Source organism: Ursus maritimus, unplaced genomic scaffold (assembly GCF_017311325.1).
Source record: "Ursus maritimus isolate PB19 unplaced genomic scaffold, ASM1731132v1 scaffold_2, whole genome shotgun sequence".
Taxonomy (NCBI): domain Eukaryota; kingdom Metazoa; phylum Chordata; class Mammalia; order Carnivora; family Ursidae; genus Ursus; species Ursus maritimus.
The window spans coordinates 16,130,078-16,142,680 of record NW_024424452.1 but is presented as its reverse complement, the minus strand read 5'-3'; the positions used below and the strand labels follow the sequence as shown (position 1 = coordinate 16,142,680).

General features: G+C 49.7%; 1 protein-coding gene across 1 annotated transcript in view; it reads left to right on the top strand.

Annotated features, from left to right (window-relative positions):
• Window positions 1-1,205: 1,205 nt before the first annotated feature.
• The window catches only part of LOC103657891 (integrin alpha-X), a gene marked incomplete at its 5' end in the record, with an annotated part of 51,271 nt that continues 39,873 nt past the window's right edge, over window positions 1,206-12,603 (top strand). The window contains 16 exon segments of the mRNA XM_008685342.2: window positions 1,206-1,401; window positions 1,987-2,092; window positions 3,384-3,487; window positions 3,791-3,861; window positions 4,020-4,134; window positions 5,821-5,951; window positions 6,069-6,214; window positions 6,457-6,610; window positions 6,918-7,068; window positions 7,515-7,588; window positions 7,783-7,912; window positions 8,020-8,162; window positions 8,352-8,492; window positions 8,586-8,795; window positions 12,161-12,291; window positions 12,422-12,579. Of these exon segments, the coding sequence (XP_008683564.1) occupies window positions 1,347-1,401; window positions 1,987-2,092; window positions 3,384-3,487; window positions 3,791-3,861; window positions 4,020-4,134; window positions 5,821-5,951; window positions 6,069-6,214; window positions 6,457-6,610; window positions 6,918-7,068; window positions 7,515-7,588; window positions 7,783-7,912; window positions 8,020-8,162; window positions 8,352-8,492; window positions 8,586-8,795; window positions 12,161-12,291; window positions 12,422-12,579 (2,020 nt within the window).

Genomic DNA, 12,603 nt, shown 5'->3' with positions numbered 1-12,603 from the left:
CCCCCCCCCCCCCCCCCCCCCGCTCCCCCGTGGTATTGACCTCATTTCTTGCCACTTCCTACCTCCCACTCTCTGGTTTCCTATCACCGGTTTCCCAAGAGGCCCCCTACTCTCATGCCTCTTCTACATTTGGTTACCCCTTTTGAAATATGCTCCCCCCATAGTCAGTTGCCTTCAACACTCAGCTCAAGGGCCCCTCCAGGAAGACTTTCCGGAAATCCACGCCCTTCTAACTTGGGTAAGCTACTCTGCGGCCAGTGGCTTCTAATTTTGTAGCAACAACCTGCTGTTTGCACATTTGCCTTCTCTACAGACCCCACGCTTGTGTTTGTGTTCTTTTTGTTAATAGAGAGGTCCGGCATCAGCCTCCAATTAGCATGTTCAGTAAATGACTGAATACTCACCCTGTTCTTCTCCTAAGATCGGGATGCTTGACTCCTAGCCCAGAGGTTTCCAAGTCCGAAGGGGAGGGTTCCCTTCAGGGTCTAAATTAGGATCCTCACTTTACCCTGGCATCTGCCAGTTTTCCCTCCCCGGGCGAACTCAAGTTTCAAGGTTAAGAGGTACCTTCTGGGGCGCCTGGGTGGCACAGCGGTTAAGCGTCTGCCTTCGGCTCAGGGCGTGATCCCAGGGTCCTGGGATCGAGCCCCACATCAGGCTCCTCCGCTGGGAGCCTGCTTCTTCCTCTCCCACTCCCCCTGCTTGTGTTCCCTCTCTTGCTGGCTCTCTCTCTCTGTCAAATAAATAAAATCTTAAAAAAAAAAAAAAAAAGAATTGCTTGGTGGGTAAAAAACCTACACATTAAAAAAAAAAAAAAAAAAAAAAAAAAAGAGGAACCTTCTGCCAGTGCAACTAGAGAAACTTGGAGAAGTGGTGTAGGGCAGGGGATTTGCATTCACCTGAACCTAGTTTGGAAAGGCAAAAGAGGTAAGTCAAGACGTCTCTGGTTAGAAAAGACTCCTGGAAGAGCACCTGGGTGACTCAGTTGGTTAAGCATCTGCCTTCTGCTCAGGTCCTGGGATCAGGCCCTGCATTGGGCTTCCTGCTCAGCAAGGAGCCTGCTTCTCCCTCTCCCACTCCCCCTGCTTATGCTCTCTCTTCCTCTCTGTCAAATAAATAAATAAAATCTTAAAAAAAAAAAAAAGGGAAGACTCTGGGACACAGCATGTGTGGGCTGCCTCAACCCTTTTTTCTGTTTAATTTAGTCTTATTCTCCGCCCTCCGCCTCTGAGTCATGCTGACAACTTCCCTCCCTGCTTCTGGCCTCCTGACCACCTCTCTGCTCACTTGATCCCTCTGCACCCTGGTCCAGCTGTTCCTTCAGTGGCCGAGGAGCTCGGAAGCCCATGTCTGACCTTCCAGTCATGACTGGGACCAGATCATCCCTCCTCCTGTTGATGGGTAAGTCACGGGCCCAAAGGAAAGGATATGAGAAGATTGGGGTCCAGGTAGAGAGCTGAGAATGTACATGTTTTAGACACAGACATTAAGAGGGGGATCTGGAATTACATAGGGTTTGGGATCTGGAGTTTTTGGAGGGAGAGAATATTGAAGAACTAATTTTAGGGAAGTTCAAGAAATGTTAGAAAAGGAGCCAGTTGCCTGAACAATCCAGAGATTTCCCAAATAGGCAGAACAAGTCCAACTTGTGCTCTATTCACAATGTCACTTTGGCCCAAGTTTTCCTGGATTCTTCCTCCTGGAAGCCCCCAATGGTAGGGGAGGCAAAGGAGTGTCTTTAGAGCTTGTGCAATTGAAACTTCAATGCTCAATTGGTCAATTGAGTGAAGGTCAGTGGGTGAAGAGCTGTCTCTGGACTGCCTGCAGGAGAGAAGCAAGGCTGAGGAAGGCCCGAGCCTGGGAGTTCAGAAGTCCAGGAGATGCTGGGGCATTGGGCCTACCGGGGAGAGCAGGCGCTGGGGGCTGGGGAGATGGAACAGGAGGAAGACCCTTTTCCAGTGTTTCTTTTCTCACTCCCTACCCCAGCCTTGGCTTCTTCTCTCTGCTTCAACTTGGACACGGACCAGCCAAAAACCTTCCTTATGGACAGTGCTGGATTTGGACACAGCGTGGTCCAGTATGGCAACGCCTGGTAAGGACTGGGTGACTGGCCTTTGCTTCTCATCAACTCCTCTCCATGCATAGGGTCCTGTCCTTCCCCATGACCCTCCTATTCTCTGTCTGGTTTGGCAATTCCCCCGGTGCTATGAAGAGTTAGACTGAAAGCAGGTGCTGTCAACTTTATTAGTTGAAGATCACAACTAATATTTATTGAGCACTTACTAAGTGCCCAGCACTGTGCCAAGCACCCTTTATGTGGGTACTGATCTATTTTATTTTATTTTATTTTATTTTATTTTATTTTATTTTAAATTCCAGTAGAGTTAACATACAGTGTTATATTAATTTCAGGTGTACAATATAGTGATTCAACACTTCCATACGTCACCTGGTGCTCGTGACAAATGCACTTCTTAATCCCCATCACCTATGTCACCCATCCCCTTATGCCCCCTCCTCTGGTAACCATTGGTTGGTTCTCTATAATTAGGAGTCTGTTTCTCTTTCCCTTTGTTTGTTTGCTTTGTTTCTTAAAGTCCACATATAAGTGAAATCATATGACTGACTGACTTACGTCACTCAGCGTAACGTTCTCCAGCTCCATCTACGTCATTGCAAATAGCAACGTTTCGTTCTTTTTTGTGGCTGAATAATATCTCTAGCTCCATCTGTCTATATGAACCACATCTCCTTTATCCATTCATCAATTGGTAGACGCTTTGGCTGCTTCCATCTCTTGGCTGTTGTAAATAATGGTGCTATGAACAGCAGAATGCACGCAGCCCTTCAAATTAGTATTTTTGTATTATTTGGGTAAATACCCAGTAGTACAATTGCTAGATCATAGGGTAATTCTATTTTTAACTTTTTGAGGAACCTCCGTACTGTTTTCCACAGTGGCTGCACCAGTTTGCATTCCCACCAACCGTGCAAGAGGGTTCCCCTTTCTCCGCATCCTCGCCAACACCTACTGTTTCTTGTGTTGTTAATTCCAGCCATTCTGACAGGTGTGAGGTGGTATCTCATTGTGGCTTTGATTTGCATTTCCGGTGAGCATTGATGTAGTCCTCACAATAAGGTGTGTAGTTATCAACCACTCAACAAATATTTATTGAGCACCAACTATTAAATGTTTCAGGAGCCAGGCGTACACCAGAGAACCAAACAGACAAAACCCCCTCCCATGTGGATCTTACATTGTTATTCATCTCTACTTTGCAGACGGGAAAACTGAGGCTTCGAGAAGTGAAGCGAACCTGATGAGAGGCAGTCTGGCTCTGCTGTCCACATTCTGAATTGCAGTGCTCTTTGTCTCCCTCCAGGGTGGTGGTTGGAGCCCCCCAGGAGATAAAGGCGGCCAACCAAACAGGCGGCCTCTACCAGTGTGACTACAGCACGGGCAAGTGTGAGCCCATCCGCCTGCAGGGTGAGTCACTGCCCCTCCCTGGGACCCAGGTCCAGACTCCCATGCTCTGGGGAACTGCAGGGAGCACAGAAGACCCACTTCCCAGCTCCAGCTCTGTCTGAGACCCTTAACCTTCGACAGGCTTCCTGACCCCCTCATGGCCTCCCTGCCCATCACACCCCTGCACCCCCATGGCTCCATCAAGACCTGAAAGCCCTTCACTGGTCAGACTTCCTTCTCTTGCAGGGTTGAGGTGACCCCTGCTCAGATCTTACATAGCCTCCTTTGTCCTGAGGGTAACCATGCACATGTCTGTCCCCTCAGTCCCCCCGGAAGCTGTGAACATGTCCCTGGGCCTGTCCCTGGCAGCCTCCACTAACCCCTCTCAGCTGTTGGTGAGTTGCCTTGGATTGTGGAGCTGTCCTGAGGGAAGGACTGAGGACCTGGGGCTGGGGGGTTTAAGGGATAGGTCTTGGGGAGGGTGAAGATACTGGGGTAGGAGGATGGGTTGGAAGCAGGAGCAGCTCCTCCCATCAGGTGTCTCTGTCCCTAGGCCTGTGGCCCCACAGTGCACCATATATGCAGGGAGAATGTGTACTTGTCTGGATTCTGCTTCCTGCTGGGCTCCCCTTCCTGGCAAGCCCAGAGGCTCCCGGCTGCCCTGCAGGGTGAGTGTTGGGGGCCCTGGCTCCTTTAAGGAACACACACACTTGTGCCTGGGAGTGCGGTGGGGGCCAGAACCACTTCTTTCCAGAGTGGATAAAAAAAGAGAGACCTGGAAAAAAGTATTACTGGATGGGATAATGGTTCCAAACCCGGGCTGGGGAGTCACTGCCTGATTTGACACCTTGCCCTGTCACTGTCCCACTTTCCTATGACCTTCCCCTCTTGGAGCCTGTTTCTTCATCTGTCAGATGGGGATAACGACACACCCACCCCTGAGAGTGACATAAGACGATCTGTGGCCAGGGTTTAGCACTGTGCCTGGCACGTGGTGATGGCTCAATTACTACTAGTGCTGTTATTTTTAGGGAGAGGGGATTTATTTTTCCCCAATACATCCTGGGGTATAACCTATTGGTTTGTGGGAATGGGTGATGAGAATGCAGACAGTCTGAGCCGTGTGTGTGTGTGTGTCTGTATCTGTGCATACGCATATATATGTGCGTGCATGTGTCTGCATGAATGCTCGTATGCAAGTGTATACGTGAGTACGTGTGCATTGTGTGTGCATCTGTATACATGGGCGTGCATGTATATGTGAACATGTATGTATGAATGAGCATGTGCACACATGTATACACATGCTTATGCATGAGCCCACATGTGTATAGGGACTTGTGCATGCATGTGTGTGTGTGTGTGTACAGGTTGGGTCATAGGGCCCGGCTTCCCTAGTGTTGATAGGGATGGGAGATAAGGAGAGGAGAACAGTGAGCTTTTCAGACTTAGCCACGGCAGACCTAGGCCCCTCCCTGATTTCACATTTACACTCAGGCCCCTGGGGAGACTGACATCTGGCCACTGAATGGGGTGCCCTTCCAGTACCTCCTAGACTCTAGACTTCACCCATAGGAGCCTGGGCTCCCTTCGGAATACCCAGGCGGGAAGCTCTGGAACAGAAAGGAGAAGCTGGGAGGTCTCCTCTTGGAGACCTGGGAGAGCTTCTTTCTTTCTTTTTTTTTTTTTTTGACCAATTCTGAATTCACTCAGGAGGGGCCTAGGGGCCCATATTTAAGCGAAGAACAGAATAGGGCCAGTGTGTGGCTGCTGCCAGGGGTGACATTACAAACGGTGAACAAAAGTACAGTTTGGCACTGATTAATGAGGACAGACTCTGGCCAGGGACTGAAGCAGGCCCCTTTTACTGCTAGAGTAGGGCTTGGGAAAGGGACGCAGACAGCCAAGGTAGAAGGAGGGGCCCCCAGCTTCTTACCCTCTGGATTGGAGGAACTTTCACTTTTTTTTAAAAAAAGATTTTTATTTATTTATTTGAGAGAGAGACAGCCAGCGAGAGAGCGAACACAAGCAGGGGTAGTGGGAGAGGAAGAAGCAGGCTCCCAGCGGAGGAGCCTGATGTGGGGCTTGATCCCAGAATGCCAGGATCACGCCCTGAGCGAAGGCAGACGCTTAACGACTGAGCCACCCAGGCGCCCCATGAACTTTCACTTTTTATAAAGCACGCTGGCCACGCAGGTGTGAGCAGCTGTGTCACAGAGGTAGCCTCCTTAAAGACTTGAGGAGGCCAAAGGGCCCTGTTTCAGGCAGGGATTGGGGAAGCCCCTGGGTCAGCGGGCTGAGGTCCTAGGCTCTGGGAGTGCTCCTTGGAGGATTGGTGCCGCCTCTTTTCCCAGAGTGTCCGAGGCAAGAGCAGGATATTGTGTTCCTGATCGACGGCTCAGGCAGCATCTCCTCCGATGATTTTACCAAGATGCTGAATTTCGTGAAGGCTGTGATGAGCCAGTTCCAGAGACCTAACACCCAGGTGTGCCCTTGGGGGAGGGAAGGCAAGTGTGCAGGGCCCCTGTGGGAGGTTGGTGGGTGGACTGCCCAGGGTCCCGGTCAAGTGGCCTTGGCTCCCAGCCCCCTGCTATTCTCCCAGTTCTCCCTGATGCAGTTTTCCCACAATTTCCGGGTGCACTTCACTTTCAAAGACTTCACCTACAGCTCCAACCCGCTAGCCCTGCTGGAATCTGTATATCAGCTGGGAGGATACACTCACACAGCCACAGCCATCCAAAGGGTCACGTGAGTCCTGATTTCTTCCAGGTCCTTCCCCAGAGCATCTGGGTCTTCCTTTAGGCCTCATCTGTCTCCATGAGAGAGGGACAGTTTGGGACTGAAATTCAGCCTGTGGATTCCTCATCCAGCTGGGGGCCTATGGGGGGGACCAGGGCCTCCAAGAGAGAGGAACATCTCCTTCTTCTCAAAAGGCATCAAGGGCTAGCAGCAGGTCCGTTCATAGGTCTCTGGATCCTCTTCTCTGACAGAAACCAACTGTTCAGTACCTCAAGCGGGGCCCGAAAAGATGCCTCCAAGATCCTCATTGTCATCACCGATGGGCAAAAACAAGGCGACTACCTGAATTATGAGGATGTCATCCCTATGGCTGAGGCTGCGGGTATCATCCGCTATGCAGTTGGGGTACGGTGTGGACATGTCCTGCCACCACTTCCTCCCTTGCTTCCTCTTAAGGCAACTTCCCTTTCTAGGACAAAACCCCCAGCTCTCTCAGCTTCTACTACCTTCAGGACGAAAGCTGTGTTCCAGTCTGGGGGCCCTGATCCTTTCCCCCAAACTCCTTGATGCTGTCTGAGCCTCATTTTTCTCATCTGTACACTGAGTGTGATAATATTGGCCTTGTGGGGTTCTTGGAGGATATCAGCATCCGAATGTGCTAGCATATGAGATTCGTGATTGTTTCCACTGAGTTTGTCTTCACTGCGGACAGGTGGGATCGGCTTTTCAAAAGAGACATTCCTGGAAAGAATTAAATGACATTGCATCGAAGCCCTCCAATGAGTACATTTTTAAAGTGGACAATTTTGATGTTTTGAGAGACATACAAAACCAACTAAAAGAGAAGATCTTTGCCATTGAGGGTAAGTTACAGATGAAAGTACTCACTTCAGGGGCGCCTGGGTGGCACAGCGGTTAAGCGTCTGCCTTCGGCTCAGGGCGTGATCCCGGCATTCTGGGATCGAGCCCCACATCAGACTCCTCCACTATGAGCCTGCTTCTTCCTCTCCCACTCCCCTTGCTTGTGTTCCCTCTCTCGCTGGCTCTATCTCTTCAAATAAATAAAAATAAAATCTCTTCAAATAAATAAAAATAAAATCTTAAACAAAAAAAAAAAAGAAAGTACTCACTTCAGAAACCCTCACCCATAAGTGCTTTCCTTTCTTGAACCTGGACCCCCATGCCATGGGCACCAACCCATCCCTTTGGATATTAATCTCCAACATTAGATCTTCTCAAGCTGAGGTGTCCTCAGACTTGGCAAAGCCTATCTTTCCTTCTGGAACCCAGGTGTCCTGCCTTTCCCCAGGTACGCAGACCTCAAGCAGTAGTTCCTTTGAATTGGAGATGTCCCAGGAGGGCTTCAGCGCTGTGTTCACACCTGTGAGTGGGGCCCCTTTCAGGCTATTGATGTAGGAGGGAGAAGTGGGAGGAGGGAAGGTAGGGAGGGGTGTTAGATAAGAGAGTGGAGGAAGAGAATTCCAAATAAGGAGCAGAGTTGATGGCAGGCATTGCCTTGGAATAGGCTGTCTTCTTTTGGCTCAGGCTTGCTCAGCCCTGGAATCCTCTCCTCCCAGGATGGACCAGTTCTGGGGGCTGTGGGGAGCTTCAGCTGGTCTGGTGGTGCCTTCCTGTACGCCCCAAACAAGAGCCCCACTTTCATCAACATGTCTCAAGAGAATGTGGACATGAGGGACTCTTACCTGGGTGAGAAAAGTCTGTGGATGGGGCACAGGTGGGAGATGAGCTGCCTGGGAAGGACAGGAGCTCAGGGGCTGGGGAGGAAGACTTTGTGCTGAGGCCTGCCCCCTCAGGTTACTCCGCTGAGCTGGCCTTTTGGAAGGGGGTCCAGAGCCTGATCCTGGGGGCTCCCCGTCATCAGCATACTGGGAAGGCTGTCATCTTCACCCAGACGTCCGAGCAATGGAGGCCGAAAGCTGAAGTCACAGGGACCCAGGTTGGGTGTTGAGGAAGCCAGAGTGGAACATGAGGGTGGCAGGGTCTCCATGGGCAGAGAGGGAGGAGATGAAGGGGTTTGGGAGCCTGTGGGGGGAAGGTCCCTGTGGCTGGGGAGAAGTGGGACCTGTCCCAGAACGGGGTGCCACTGTCAGGGGCAGGCAGGGTGACCTCAGGCTCTGCCCTGCAGATTGGCTCCTACTTTGGGGCCTCCCTCCTCACTGTGGACGTGGATAGAGATGGCAGCTCTGACCTTGTCCTCATCGGGGCTCCCCATTACTACAAGCCGACCCAGGGGGGCCAGGTGTCTGTGTGTCCCTTCCCCCAGGGGGTGAGTGTCTGATGAGAGCTGGGCTGGGTGGGGCCTGGGTATGGGATGGAGGGGTTGCCTGGGTTGGGACCTGACACTGCTTTTGTTCTGCAGAGGGCTAAGTGGCAGTGTGAGGTCATTCTCTGTGGGGAGCAGGGCCACCCCTGGGGCCGCTTTGGGGCAGCCCTGACAGTGCTGGGGGATGTGAATGGGGACAAGCTGACAGACGTGGCCATCGGGGCCCCAGGAGAGCAGGAGAGCCGGGGTGCCGTCTACCTCTTTCATGGAACCTCAAGACCGGGCATCAGCCCCTCCCACAGTCAGGTGAGGCCTGGTCACAGGTCCTGTTGTTACAACAACTTCTCCCTTGCTTCTCCTTGTTTTCTATTCTGCCACCTGGAAAATTCTCATTTACCTCATCTTACTTCCTTTGCCCAGCACTGGCTCCTTGTAGGCAGCAAGCAAAATCTGCGGAATTTTAGAAATGAAAACATTGGTATATTCTCTGCTTTGTATGAGGACTTGATTTTTGAGTGAGATCTCCACTTAGGCCTTTTAATCCCCCAGTGGCTTTACAAGGTACATAGGCCAGGCATTAACAGACCCACTTTAGACATAAAATCTGGGGTATGGAGAATACCAATGATTTGACTTGTCCAAGGTTTATAGTGGATCAGGAATGGTGATGAGGTAGGTTCCAATCTCCTGCCTTCTAACCCAGTTCTTGGTCTCTTGGTGGCTCCCAGCTGCCAGTCTAGGTCGGGCTGCCTCAGTCTGCCTGTCTACTCATCCCTTCTTCTCCCTGGATGCTCTATGACCATTTCCTCATGCCGTCCGCTGTCCTGCCAAATGCCTGTCCCTATGGGGGAAGTTCCTTGACAAGGGAGGGCTTCTTCCCTTAGCAAAAGTTAAAGAAAGCTCCAATTAAAAAATAGGCAGGGGCGCCTGGGTGGCACAGCGGTTAAGCGTCTGCCTTCGGCTCAGGGCGTGATCCCGGCGTTATGGGATCGAGCCCCACATCAGGCTCCTCCGCTATGAGCCTGCTTCTTCCTCTCCCACTCCCCCTGCTTGTGTTCCCTCTCTCACTGGCTGTCTCTCTCTCTGTCGAATAAATAAATAAATAAATCTTTAAAAAAAATAAAAATAAAAAATAGGCAAAGACATTTCTGCAAAGATGATATACAAAGGACCAATGCACATATGAAAAGTTGCTAAACATCATTGGTCATCAGTCATCACCAAATCAAAACCACAATGAGACACCACTTCCCATCCACTGGGATGGCTAGAACCAAAAGACAGATAATAACAAGTGTTGCTGAGGATGTGGAAAATTTGGTACCCTCCAACTCTGCTGGTGGGAATATCAAGTGCTGCAGCTACTTTGGAATACCTCTGACCGTTTCTCAAAGGTTATATGTAGAGCTACTGTATGACCCAGCAAATGCATACTGTATGAACCAAGAGAATTGAAAGCCTATCTCCACACAGAAAGTTATACATGCATGTTCATAGTAGCATTACTGATGATATCTAAAAGGTGGAAACAACCCAAATGTCCATTAGCGGATGCACACATAAATTCCATTGTAAATAAATATGCATACGATGGACTATTATTTGGCCATGAAAGGAATGAAAAGCTAGTATTTGCTATAACATGAATGAGCCCTGAAGACATTATGCGAAGTGCAAGAAGCCATTAACGAAAGGGCTCATATCGTAGGATTCTATGTATATGAAATGTAAACAGGTAAACCCATAGAGACAGAAAGTAGATAAGGGGTTGTCAGGGGCTGGTGGAGGAGGAAAACCAAGGACATGGGGGTGAGTGATAAGGGGTATGGATTTTTTGGGGGGGGGTGATGAAAATGTTCTAAAAGTGATAGTGACATAACTCCGAGAATATCATAAAACCATTGAGTTGTATACTTTAAGAGAGCGAATGGTATGGTGTATGAATAATATCTCAAAAAGTTGTTAGAAAAAAATATCAAAGAAGATCCCTACCGGACTGTTACTTCCAGGCTAAAGGATCTTAGTCATTGCACACCTCTCTGTGCTCAGTCTCCTCATCTGTAAAATGGTGATAGTAAGAGAACCGACCTCACTGGGCCGCTGCTGTGAGGAGTAAATGAGTTAGTGCATACAGAGTATATACACGGTATAAATATACATCTGTGCCTGGCATATAATAGGTATTACGGTATCATAATCAACTATTGTTTGTTTGTTTGTTTTTTTAAAGATTTTATTTATTTATTCGACAGAGATAGAGACAGCCAGCGAGAGAGGGAACACAAGCAGGGGGAGTGGGAGAGGAAGAAGCAGGCTCATAGCGGAGGAGGAGCCTGATGTGGAGCTCGATCCCATAACACCGGGATCACGCCCTGAGCTGAAGGCAGATGCTTAACCGCTGTGCCACCCAGGCGCCCCTATAATCAACTATTGTTAATACAGTTTAACAATTGAAGGGGTTCTGAAGAACTTAGAACTTCCAGAAGAGAACAAAAGGCTTTGTTGACAATAACACCTGATGTCAAGAAACCTCATTCATTCCACACCAGTTGGTTTGACTTCCCCTTGCTGCAGTTTAAAGGCGTATCTATGGACACCCTCACTGCAAATATCACTTGAGTTATACCTGAAACGCTTGACTGTAAGAGGAGATCTTTCGAGATTTGCTGGTCTGCCGTGATTTTCTTCCTTCCCACTACAATGTATCCCACCACATTATTTGACTGGGAAGGACTTGCTTTGTTCCCACTGGGCCCACACACCAACCTGAGGCTATGGTGGGAAGATCACTTGACTGGGTTTGTGCTGTCTCTACCTGCCTCTTCCTTTCTAGATGTCCTTAGTAATTGGTAAATTTCTCTTGCATTTTATTATTACTATGCTTAATGTTTGCCAGTCCAGGAGTGCCTAGAGATTTTAAAGGGCACGTTCTCCAAGGGGTTGGTCATTATAAGAGTAATGGAAATAAAAGAGAAGGAACCCCCAGGGGAGGCAAGTTTCCAGAGCATAGAATTTTCTTATGGGTACAGCCATTCCTGATCCCAACTCTTTCCCTCCTTGTCCTCTGAAGAGATAGGGTGGCCCTGGGGAGCAAAAAGGGGCCTTGGGCATGGGGTCAGAGGATCTGATTTCAGGTCTGGAGTTGGCTTCTTAAAGGCTGTGTGGCCTTGACACTGTCTGCAAAGTGGAAAGTGGGGCTAGCTGAGCTCTGAGGTCCCTTCTAACTCCAATACTCATCATAATCAGTGACTAGGGAACTTTGCTGTTCAAAGAACTATATGCATTAATTCATTTACTACTCACAGCTAAACTCCAAGGTATTATTATCCCCATGTGAAAGATGGGGAAACTGAGGCACAGTAAGATTGGATTCTGGCCCAAGTCCTCATGGTTCATGAGAAGAGCCAGAGTTGGACCTGGGACTAAGTAGATGAATGAATGAGACACAGATCACCAGGCCAAGCTTTCAATCACCGCTTCTTCATTTATGTCTTAGGGGTCTTTTCTCTGGTCATCATTTCCCCACCCTACCTCCTCTTTTTAGGCACGTCTTTTCACTACTCACCTCTTTTTTCTGTCTCCCACTTGCCTACCTCCCTGTTCCTCTTGTTGCTGATTTCCAACTTGTTTCCATCACTCTCAACCCGACTTGTCTTTCCCTCTCTGTCCAGAGGATCTCAGCCTCCCAGCTCTCCCCCAGGCTCCAGTATTTTGGGCAGTCACTGAGTGGGGGTCAGGACCTTACCCTGGATGGACTGGTGGACCTTGCTGTGGGGGCCCAGGGGCAGGTGCTGCTGCTCAGGTGAGAAAATCCACCTCGGACACTTCTAGATCATTCTAAGTCTGCCTAGGATTTCAGCCTTCATCACCCGCATCCCAGTTTGCCCTTCTGGGACCAAGGGCCTGCCCTCAGCTCAGTGTTCTGCCCACAGGACCAGACCTGTACTCAGGGCGCGGATGAGCGTCCGATTCAAACCTGCAGAGATAGCCAGGTCTCTGTTTGAGTGTCAGAAAGAGACCTCCTCTGTCAACACCCTGGGTGATGCCGATGTCTGCCTTCAAATTTATGAAAGTCCCAAGAATCGGCTGGGTGAGTCCTCGCCTCTCTGACCCA